General features: G+C 32.5%; 1 protein-coding gene across 1 annotated transcript; it reads right to left on the bottom strand.

The window, feature by feature from the left end:
- Positions 1-4,695: 4,695 nt before the first annotated feature.
- On the bottom strand, positions 4,696-10,290 carry LOC137741191 (agamous-like MADS-box protein MADS2). The gene is made up of 8 exons (XM_068481001.1): positions 9,636-10,290; positions 6,419-6,500; positions 6,260-6,321; positions 6,033-6,132; positions 5,624-5,665; positions 5,495-5,536; positions 5,186-5,328; positions 4,696-5,083 (listed from the first exon to the last, which is right to left on the bottom strand). Exons 1-8 carry the CDS (start codon positions 9,818-9,820, stop codon positions 4,999-5,001), a joined length of 741 nt encoding a protein of 246 aa, XP_068337102.1. The 5' UTR covers positions 9,821-10,290; the 3' UTR covers positions 4,696-4,998.
- Positions 10,291-12,872: the final 2,582 nt, after the last annotated feature.

Raw genomic sequence — 12,872 nt, 5'->3', positions numbered from 1 at the left:
TTTGATGTACTTGGGGAGTGAGATAGATAAGAGGATGCATTCACCCGGTGAACTTATTTTATATAGGATTAGGATTTTCTCTTCTTTTTCCATCTCATTCCATCTTCTCTTCTCACATTCTTTATTTTATCTTTCTCTTTCTATAAAAAAAATTAATATAAAATATTAACATGATTTAACCGTGACCGTTCAAATAGGAGGGAAGATCATTGAATTTTTATAGCATGTGTGTGCTGAGATCATTGAATTTTTTTCAGAAAATGCTTTTAAATGGCTGAAAACATTTTTAGAGAAAATATTTTTAAAACCAATCTTTAGTAGACATGTAAAGTTAACTCTGGAAAAGCACTTGAAGTGCTTGCAGGAAGCACATAATTAGTGTTTCTTTCGGGAAGCACTTCACGTGTTTTTAGTATAAAAAAAATATTTTCTCTAAAAATACTTTTAATCATTTAAAAATATTTTTCAAACGAGTCCATTATTTATAGACTTACTCCTAGCTAGATAGGAGTATAAAGTTTTTCTCCTTTTTTTTCCCTTCTAAATTTCGAATTAAACGAAGTTTTCCAAACAAAAAGAGAATGACCAAGTTATTATTTTTTTCTCTTTTTTTTTTTAAAAAAAAAAGGCACCGTTGGGTGGCTTCACCATTGCAAATCATCTTTACGAAGGTCGGAAAGCCTCACAAGGGCATTTCAGTCCCCTCTTACTATCATCTAGTGATTCACTAAATCTATAAATCGAACTCAAAACGTACCGTGTTGAATACGAACATGTAATTCGTTCACAATTACTTGACCACCCATGATGTTTGAGAATGACTAAGTTGTTGGCCATGTCATTGTTTGTTGTTGTTTATTGCCTTATATTTTCTTTATATACATATCAAAAGATTAACATGATTGAATTATGCAATTAATAGTGGATAATACTCAAGGATGTGGGGAAAATGTTGCATATTATGAGTAAATTAAGCTGAGAGACGGGGGCCCAAAACATCATGCAATTAAGCTGCATATTTAGTACTTAGAAACCTTAAAGCAATGATGAGAATAGGGGTGCAACTTGAGTTGGACCAATCCGAATAATTTTATGTTCAATCCGAACAAGTGGGTATTTTTTAAGTTATAACCCGTCCAAACGCAACCCAATTTTAACCTGTTCATTGATTGGGTTGAGTTAGGTTGATCAATTGCCCGTCCATCCCCCCAACCCAACTCAACTCACCCCGACTAACCAAACTCAATCTAACCAAATTGTAATCCATATCAATTAATGCTTATACTACACTCAAATGAGCCAAGTCCAAAAACCAACGCGATTTCTAATTTTTTTTAATAAATTACGCTTTATAATTACTTAAACTTTTAGGGAACAAAAGGCTTTGATTAGTCAGCCCATATTTGCAGTTTCTAAATCCTAAAGTTTTATAGTAGATGGATTTATGAAATTAAAGTTTGCTAGCTTTGATGTTACTTGGCTTTAGGAATTCTTGAAAACTATGTTGTTACAAGATTAAACTACAAAAAGTTGGGCAACCCAAATCCTACCCAAGTAAACCTTAAACCAATTAAACCCGAACCCAAATGAACCTGAATGAAACTCAACCCGAATCCGGACCCGAATGGTAAAAATTGAGTTGGGATTAGAATAGTACACATGCAAACTAAACGGTCCCAATGAATCAAACGTTGTTAAATCAAACCTCGTAAATCTATGTACATGTATCTCTTTGGTCTAGCACATGCATATATGGGACCATCTGATTCTCTTCACGCGTATATAATTCAACCCTTCACACTATCTCAAATATAAGGACAATTAAATTAAAATGTGGCCCTTATTGCTTTGGAATATGCACCTATATATGTAAGGTACAAATTATAAATATAAAAATAAAATAAATTTTTTTTTACTAATTTATTACTGGCAATACGCGCCTCTTAAGATATTTTGAACACAATATTCATCATTTTCCTTATTTTTTTATTATATTTTTCTTTCCCCTTCACGTGGGCACCATCAACTTTCACTTATCCTTTCATTTTTTTTATTCTTTTCTCTCTTCCCACTTATATTTATATTATATTTTATGATGACCAAATTACCCCTGCATTATTTGATATATTATATTGAGCTGCTTTTGGCTTTTTTTTTGTTGAGGGGTAATTTTGTCCTAATATTTTTGTCAAGTGCATGACCCCAAAGTTTTTGTCAGCATGCGTGACCCCAAATTGGTGCTTTCGCTTTCTATTATATATATATATATATATATATATATATATATATGTATATATATATATATATATATGTATATATATATATATGTATATATATATATATATATATATATATGTATGTATAGATATATACATACATACATATGTGGGGTTTATGTATCAATGTATAGGGTAGGAGCTTCAATGAAGGATCCTCAGGTAACTTTATTTTGAGATACACTCTAATGAGAGGAATTAAATTAAAGATGAATTGAATTAAGAAGGAGAGTCAAAATCAGATTCCCGTTGAAATGATTTACTAAAAAATTTCTGCAATAAGGATAGGAATGGTACTAATTCCATATAAATGGTTTACCATTTAGCTGAATCAGAATAAAAATCAATATGATTATTAAAATGTCCTTTTTATAAATTATTTGTATGTTCATATTGTTTTCTAATCATTTATATAGTAATTAATTATTATCCATATATAATAGAAATTCGATTAGTTTTATTGATTTTTACCCATATATTTCAAATAAAATTGGTCTCTTTCTAGGGTTAATAAATTATTATAACTTTTTTGGTTAATAAATCATTTTTGGTTTAATTAATAGAAAATCAAGTGAGGGCAGTGTTGGAATAAAAAGAACCAAGTAAGGGCATAATTGGTTAAAGGAATTCATTCCGATTCCCCCACATGCCAAGGAATTCAAATACCTTCCTTGTATAGGAGTCCAATTCCTCCAAAAGAGGAGTTGGATTTCTAAATTCGTGTGGACACCACATACATTTTGATCATACCAAAGTTAAGTAAACAAAAAAGTATTCCGTAATCTAAATCCAATTTTTTAAATTTCTGTGATTCACTAGGGTCTTCTTTCAAAAATTATTGTAGCAAAATATTACCTAAATTTAAAGCCATTTAATCTTCCAACTAAATGGTGGTCATTTTTTTGATTCATATGCCCACCTATATAAGAAAGGTGATCAACAATGTTATCTGTATTTTGTGTCTAAATGATATTGTTCTTCCTTAAGATATTGCGTTCGTCTAAGTTTTATAAGAATGATCTTTTTGTTGTGTTGTAAGCCTATTTGACTGAACAACTAAAGGGCAAAGGGAGGGGGTGTGGCACGGCTAGAGAGAGAAGATAGATATGTGATTTTGAGGTGTATGTTATCTTAATGGTGCCCTTATTTATAGTAGTAGGGACGGTAAATTCTTTAGGATTGCAACTCTAATAAGATAATATCTAATCTACAAGATATGGTAGAATTCTACAAGGATATTTCAAGATATAATAGAATTTACACGATCACATTCATAAACATTAAGACTACAACACTTTGATCGAGATTAAAAAAAAGCGATTCGATTCATTGAAATAAAATTCGCAGCAAGCCCAACAATATATCTCTGTCAGATAAGGTGATTGAAAGAATTTCTCAATAGACTCCATGATCTTAAAACCACCCCACCACCCCAAAACCCCTCTCTCTCCTTTCTCTATATTCACATGCTTCTTCAAAATACTAAATTTATAAAAATTTAATTGTGCTTTATACGTGATTGTACTGCCACTTATTATGGGCTTAAGTTATAACCAACTTATATTGGGCTTATGGAGGAGAGAAAATGTTGTAAACCCGAGGACAATACAAACACATAGGCCCAACTTTTGTTTTGTACAAACTGACCGGGCTTGACATAATTAAGAGACCTTTGATTCAACTAAGGTCCCAATTTTCTGCACAAGCAAGGTATTTGTTTAGAGATATTTCTCTTCTCAATGGCGAAAGAGGTCCCAATTTTGAATTCTTCGCTACAAGGCTTATCATTGGATGTACTTGACCCCAATAACTCAATATTTTCCCCTTCATTTTTTGGTCTTCAGCCTTATATCTTTATGCACAAATTTAATGTGCATGAGAATAAGAATTATCTATCTATCTATTTATCTATATAGGTTAAGGTCTTGGGGACACACGTTTCTGACATACGTTTGTACACGTTTTTTGTGGGAACCACTCCGTTATGTATTTCATGATCCAACCGTCTATTTTCTATTTTATACTCAAATTTCATTTCTACCAAAAATTACCCAAATCCGAAACCATATGACCGTTGAATAAAATTTATTATTTCTTTGTAGAACCGTATTTGTCCATTTTTTTCACTACAGATAAATATCTTAATGGTTTTGGATTTGTCTAATTTTTTTGCAAGGATGATCTATGAATACATTACAAAATGAGCCCTACAAATTGGGTGTCAAAGCAGGATCCTAACCCTATACATATATCCAATCTTTCTTTCTTTCTTTTTTTTTTTTTTTTTTTTTTTTTTTTTAACAAACGATAGTGTTTGTGAGTTAGATTGTTAAATGTTAGGGAAAGGGGATTGATGGGCATCAAACCCGCACCAATATGCATAGAAATCATTGTTTTCTGCCACTGCGATAAAGTGTCATCTGCAACCAGTCTTCTTTTAAAAAAAAAGAAAACATTATACAACCATAGCTAGTCTCAAAGCAAGAAATAAGTTCGCAATATTGTAAACTTAAGCCCTCTAACAAAAGTTAAAAGGACTTTAGGCCTTTGAAAGGTCCCCTTGAAATTCAGTCACTGCTGATTTTATGTGAAATTAAGTTACATGCAGTTTATATATTGCCAGAAAAAAAGAAAAAAAGAAGAAAGAAAAAAGCACAAACTTGGGTATATGCTTTTTTATGACTGATTAGAGGCACTGATCAGATTCATCAGCAGCATAATCTCAAAGCATCCATCCAGGGATGAAACAGTTCACTTGTTGGGCATGAGTTGTGGCACCCATCTGCTCTGACCCCTCTGCGGGATACCTGTAAATTAGTTAAACTAATTAGCTTCTAATTAAGCTATTAGTGAAGTTTAACATAACTTATTCAGATGAATAATTAAAAATTAAATACTTGTATAATTACCCTATTTGCAAAGTGGGATTGCAATCTAAAGGCTGGAAGAACCCTTGGGATTGAGCATGGTGATGCTGGGTTCCATATGCCATACCCTGGTCACCTCCTTCCCATGACTGTCTAAGTTGATTTCTTGAACCAATTTCATCCAACTGCAATATTCATATGCTAATATTATTGAATATAAATATTCAGAATTAATCAAGACAGCACATTGGACCGTTGTGAGACTCGTTAGTTTTTTCTTACTGATGACGGTGTCACAATCAAAAGAGCACATTAAAATTTAACCGCAGTGAGCCTTGAGACAGAAATTACCTTCATTGTCAAATCCCTGTTGGCTTCGATTAACAGTTGTTCCTGTAATTAGAACAAGGTAGATAATTCACTTTTAAGCACATGAAACTGCAATGCTTTCATTTCTCGGCAAAACTGGAAGGCACATACCTTGTTCTGAAGGTCAGAAAGTTGGTCCAGCAGATACTGGGTCTGCAAAGCAAGATGAGATGAACAATTAAAGCAACATCTCCTAAAAGAGCTGAAAGGGGGTAGTTCAAGCCAATACTTCATTAAAATCTAAGGGTTTGCGCGAGAATGCTTTCTGAATGGCTAAATGCACTTCCAAATAACGAAAATTGGTTATGGCTATGCTAGGCATAACTAAAAGTTGTTTTGATTCCTAAAAGCACTTTTACCAAAAGATTTGTTGTGTTTCCATTAAATCACTTCGAGCAGAAGTACTAATAAGAAAAAATATTTTCTACATAAGCAATCTCAAACGGGCCCTGAAAATGGATGATGAATTCTGCCAAATGGTCAATGTATAACTCATAATTTGATATTAAACTGAAGTTACCTTAGTGGACCTAACTTGCTTCAAGGAGGCCTCAAGTTGGCGCTCAAGCTGCTCAAGCTCCTTCGTGTTTAATGGACCCAAGTCCTCACCAAGAAGATTTCTACATGCATGGATACAACATAAATTGAAATTATTCATCAAAAACGTAAATTTCTAAGCGATAAACAATTCCATGAAGACCACAGTTAATCCATTGGCTTAATTATAATTCACAGATGATTAATTACCTCTGAGTTCGTTGTAGGGACTCACATCTACCTTTGAGTTTCATGTACTCACGATAGCTGCTCTGATATATATATATACATGCAAAGTAGCAAAAATGTATTAGCGAAGTTTTAAAATTTATACACGATATAGAAAACTAGCAATTTATTAGGTGTTACCTCAAGTTCCTTTGCAGGTATGTTGACTTGATCCACCGCACCATAACTGCACTTTTGGTACCTTTCTAGGGTTTTGAGAATGCTAAAGAAGAAGCGAGGAGAAAAGGAAGGGGGAAAAAAGACCAATTAATTAGGATAATAAAAGATGAAATTTTTTGTATATGAGAAGAAACCCTAACATGCATGCCAATCCATGTTGTAGAACTATTTTCCCAGCGAAAGACACCAAACCAAAACTCACTGCTATCATTTGATATGAACTTCTCATGTCTCAAATGATTACACATATATAGTCAATTATTGTACATATGATTTAGTGTGCCCGAAATACGGGACAGAATAACATATTTCATAATGCAATTGGAGGTTCTCCGATTGTATAATAATATGTAGTGTTATGTGTGTGTGTGTGTATATATATATATATATATGATATTATAAGAACAAGAGCTTGTTGATTTCTTTGCATAATTTCAATGCAGCAAAGTATTTTCATCAATTATAAATCGAAGCACCCTGGACACAATAGTCATCATAATCACTGGATTCAGCATATAAATACGCCATGTATTCTTTCATGCGAGCAACATAATTGTCCTAGTTTAACTACATTTCAACAAAGCAAGGAGTTCGCTCATTATACTCAAGAATGGTTAAGTAACATTCTCATCCCGATTTACATATTATGATGTCAGACATTTAAATTAACAACGAATCCACACAAGAAAGTACATGATTAACGTTCGAAATTGACAACCTAATATAAATGTTTTTCCTAAATCCTTATAGTTAGTATTAACAACAAATATATACATACATTTTTTTTTTCACACATGAAACATATCTAAACCCAAGAATCTCATTTCACAAGTAAGGAAGTAAAGGGCTTCCTGTTAATAGTCATTTCAGGTTACGCCAAATAGATAAATTATATTAAAAGAAAAAGATACTGAAACAAACAAATTCTTCAAGTATCTGCGTAAAGATAACAAAAATAGCTTGTCAGCACTCAAATATATTGTTGAATCTCTTTACGTAAGCCAAATTTATGGTTCTGATTGGACATCTTTTCATATTAGAAAGTACCAAGCTTTAGTTTAAAAACTTGCCTCTCATTACTTACATTGGATTTATGAACGTGTCCAATCCATTTTTTTTTTTTAAGAGAGACTAGCGGGTGGCTTCACCATCATAGTCCACTCTTTTGGGGACCATGTGGACTACAAACCTGAAATTCATCTCTAACTACTGAGCTTTTGCGTGGTGGTTCATTTACTGGTTAAATATATTTGGTTTATGAATATCCTACACATACCTAAAAATTACTAATAATTCCTGAACCCCCATATGTAAAAACCCTAGAATATTAATTGTCTCCTGAACACAATGAAAAACTATAATCTGCACTGTTAAAACTTAACAAACATGATTTGCTTGCACAACAGACATACACATATAATCACAAAGATTAATGCTGAACAGAGAAAAAAACTGTCTTTAATTAAGAAGTGGTGAAGCAAAAAGGAAAAAACTTTAATTTTTCTTTTAAGTAATTCATGATTTGAAAGATGTCACACAGCTTATAATCCACTGTACAATAGATATAGTTCTTCTTTGATAGATGTGTCAAATATACGGGTTTCAGAGCAAAAATAATCACAAGAAGTAACTTTCTCAAATACATGCATGCCAGAGAACTCTTGAGTTTCAAATTCTATGGAAAAAGCAATATAGGATCATTATGATCTCAGGCTTTTGATGCTCACACCTCTGGAGTCGATCGGCCATACTCTCTTTAACTCAATCAATTCATACAAGGGGACTAGCTTGAACAAGATAGTGCAAAAGATGAATTACTTTTTTTTTTGTCAAAGCAAAAGATGAATTACTTAAATTTTATTTAATTAAATAATTAGAAAAGTTTATATGAAATTTAATTATAGACTAATAATGTTTTACTTTCTCGTTTCCTTCTTTTGCACTTCTCCCTCAGGGTTTTGTTCTTTAAATCCCTTTAATATTTGTTCAATTAATCCTAAGGATAGAAAATGAGGAAGGATTGAAGGGAGAGAAAATGGGAGTGCGAATATCACTTTTTAATTATATTTCAGGACTATGCATGCAAGGGGAAGAAATTAAGCAGAAAGAAGTAAAGGCAATCTTTTTTCATTTAACCAAAAAAAAAAAGAAAGAGACAATCCTTGCTTGCAAAGAAGAAATCAAATTAGAAGAAAGAACTCCAAAGGGTAAGTAAAATAGGAACATTTGTGCTTCAGATCCAGTAATGCAAGAATTAATACCCAAAAAACTGACAAAATATCAGTTTGTGCAATAAGGTACATGAAATTAGATGAAAACCCAGAACCTTAATCAGCTAATGCAACAATTATAGTGTCCCAAAAAATGCAAAAATTAGCCCAAAAAATGAACAAAATATCATTTGGTGCAATCAAATACATGGAATTATATGAAAATCCAACATCTTAAATAGCTAATGCAAGAATTAGTACCCAAAAAATGAACAAAATATCACTTTGTAAAATCAGATACTAAATTATATAAAAACTTAACACCCTATTTTTTTTTGAACAAAAACTTAACACCTTAATTAGCTAAACAACATATACACATATTTATCACAAAAATTAATTTTAAATAACGGATAAGAAAATGAATCTTTTCAGGTAATGGAACTTAAAATTTATATCATCAGCCTTGTGAGACTATTATAATTAATGTTTCCAATATATATAGCACTAAAAATTAATTTCAAGAAAAAGTAGAAAATTTACAAATAGATGCTTTTGCAATAGTAGAAGCAAATATCATATATATGGATCCCAGTGCAGCCCATGATGAAATCTAAATTTGTATCATCAGCCTTATGAAATTAATTAATTAAACAAAAAAGAGAGAAAATTTATGGAAGAGGCTTTCATTTGTAGAAGCAACTAAAATCATATATGTGGATCCCAATGAAAGAAATTATAATTTGTATCATCAGCCGAATGAAAATTATTAATTAAATAATTAAAAAGAGAGAAACTTTGTGAAAGGATTACATTTGTAGGGGCCATTAAATCATATTAAATTGATCCCAATGAAACCCATGAAGAGATCAAAGAAACTATAGAGAGAACAATTAACAGATCCCATCTCAAATCCAGAAATTACAGAAGGAAAATTTTGATCAGACCATATACATATAAGGAATTACCTAGGGCTGCTACAAAACTCATAGAGCTTGCCACGGTTGGAAAAGACGATGAGAGCAACCTCAGCATCACAGAGAACGGAGAGCTCATAAGCTTTCTTCAGAAGCCCATTTCTTCTTTTTGCAAATGTGACTTGCCTGTTTATCTTGTTCTCTATCCTCTTCAGCTCCACTCTTCCTCTCCCCATGTCCTTAATTACTAAAAATATTATCCACCCAAAAACCACCCCCGCACACCAAACACCCACAAACCCCTTAATTATTTTTCTTTCCCTTTTTTTAATGTATATATTTCTTAATTTTGTGTATCTAATCACCAAAAGTTTTGATCTTGGCAATATTTTCTTTCCCTTTCTTGTTCTTCTCTCTCTATCTTTGGTACAAATAATCCTCCTTTTCTAGGTCAGTACCAAACTGTAACCAAATATGTGAAAAAACAAGAGAAAGTTAGATACTCGCTCAGTTGGAAAACCCTAAAGAGATATGGAGGAGAGAGAAGAGAGAGAGAGAGAGAGAGAGAGAGAAGAGAGAAAGATCAGAGCTTGTTGTCTTGTAGTTCTATCTCTGGAGTCTTGGCTTATCTTTTAACCTCAGGTTCCGATCTACACCCAGAAACTCTGAAATGAAATTTAGGGTTGGTGTTCTTTCCAGTTTCATATAAAATCTCATTTTTTATTAATTTTTTGTTTTGTTTTGTACTATTTCTTTTGTGTGAGAGAATTCTACAACCAATTGAGCGCGTTTGGCAGTGTCATCTTTTGTAGGAAAAGACTTTTGTGACAATGAAAACTCACATGTACTATTGTGAAATTATATGATGAGAAACGCTAAGGTGATTCTCTTAAATTGGGGTTATATATAAACTCTCCGTCATTTCATTTTTTTAGCATAATATTTTATGATGTTGGCATGTGAATTGTGTAAAAAAAAATAAGGTGACGGAAAGTTCATGAAGAGTCCCACTTTTGAAAGAGTATCATTAGCATTTCTCTTATATGATTTACTAATTAACAATTTTGCAACATGAAATCATTATTTTGGTTGTCCATTGTGGTTTTCCGTGAATGACGAGTTAAAACTAAATTATTATGATTGATTATTGTACGTCTTAACCTAACTTTTACCCTTTATTATAGTTACTTATATATATATATATATATATATATATATATTACTTTTCATGTTTAGGGTGATTACAAAATTGTGGCTTTCGCTTTCTCCTTACATTATGAGGTTTTGAAATTGTATTCAATCTATATTTTAACTGTTTGGATGCTTGAATCTTTGTTAATTTGATGACTGGACAGATGATGTAAGGGAGTGTAAAAGCCATACTTGCAATATTATGACAAACTCTGTAACTAGTTGTCGTTTTGGGATACAAATTTAGCATGAATTAAGAAGTTGAAGCTTAGTGATGACTATTTTAGGTCCATATAGATTGTAGTGTATAGTGTGACGTCTACATCAACTTAAAAACGGTAACTTTGTGGCTCATTTTAAAATACCATCCTAATCACATCAGGGAATTTGCGAACAAACGTTCTTTTTGAAAAAACATTTCTAAAGGGCATTAACAAAGAACATTTCGCTTAGTTGATCAAGAGCATTATCTTGCTTTCAAAATACTGAATTCGAATCTCTCCTATCCCAAAAATTGCTTGTATAAAAATAAGGATTAAAAAAAGAAAAAGAAGATCATTTTTCACAAATGAGTTTGGGAGGTATTACACACGCAGTAGGGCGCGTGGTAATTTGAATCAGTTGGATGGATTTCATGGTATGTACTGTTCTCACAAGTAGCATATCGTCGTCACCTACCTTAAAACAGATCTCACGTGTTTGTGTCTCACTGGCCTGATCTTTATTTTGAAAATTAGAAATTAAAAATAAAATGGTTTCTTAGACCAAAATGCCTCTAAAACATTAGGTCATTTCTAATCGACCCGGCCAAATAGGGCTAAAAATAACTCGGAATGACACAAAAATCGTCTCCAACCGAGGGTTAAGGCAAAAGGTTTGTGGGCCCCACTGGGCCCAAACTTCCAAATTAAGCCAGCGGGCTGGCCGTTTCCAGCCAGCCAACCAACCCTCCAGCTCCAAAATGTCAAGCTGGACATTTTGCTAGCCCTCCAGCTCAGCTTATTTGAATGCCAACGGCTACCTGGCGTCAGCATAATGCCAGCTAGCAACGGCTAGCTAACGTCATATTGCCGTCAGGTTATCGTTGGAATTTGAATTTTTTTTTGGACGAATTAAAAAAAAATCTAATTTTTTTTTTCCTATAAATACCTACACCATTCCTACAACATTAAAAGCTGAAGATAAGAAATGTTACGTATATAAGAATCCAAACTAAAATTTGCACAATCAATTATACCTCGACATGTGGCACTTGAAATCTTATCTGCAAAATTATTAAGATTACATAAAGATAAGAAATTTGGAAAGTTATTCACTTTAGCGACACGTGTCACTCGAAATCCTATCCGAAAAATTATTGAGATTACATAAAGATAAGAAATCTAGAGAGTTACTCATGTTAGAGACATGTGTCACTCAAAATCCTATCCAAAAAATTATTGAGATTACATAAAGATAAGAAATCCAGAGGCTTATTCATTTGGCAACAAGTGGCACTCAAAATATGTCCGAATATCTTATTTTAACATGGTAATTTAATTTAATTAACTATATTAATTTAATTAAAATAATAAATTATGTTTGCCCTATAGCCCTTGGGCCCCCTCAGTTGGAGATGGTATAAAATATGGCCTAGCAATGTTCATTAAAATATAATTTCTTGCAGGACTATAGGGCTAAAGGGAGCCCTTTGGCCTCCTTCGGTTGGAGATGGCCTTAGGGTGTTGTGGTGCACGGGGCTATTTCAGATTGGATTAGATTCAGGGACTAAGTTGGATTGGACTTGACATGGACTGAGTAGTATAAGAATAATGAAGCATCTAGTGCGGTGTCGAACTAAGTTGCAGACTACATTATTTTTTAGATCCAAATATGTTTTTTTCATTTTATTATTATTAACCCCTCTCTCTACCTTTCCTTTCTCTTCTCTTGATTTCTTTTTTCCGTTAGTCAAATGTCCAAAATAACCCTAATACAAGTCATGTGCAAGTATTTTGGATGAAAAACTTAATTATGTTAGGATATAAGATGACAAATTAATAATTTCGAAAAGTTGAAATGACAAATCCCTTAAAATTTTATTTCATACGACAAATT

This window comes from Pyrus communis, chromosome 7 (genome assembly GCF_963583255.1).
Source record: "Pyrus communis chromosome 7, drPyrComm1.1, whole genome shotgun sequence".
NCBI lineage: Eukaryota > Viridiplantae > Streptophyta > Magnoliopsida > Rosales > Rosaceae > Pyrus > Pyrus communis.
This window is presented reverse-complemented; position numbering and strand designations above follow the sequence as displayed.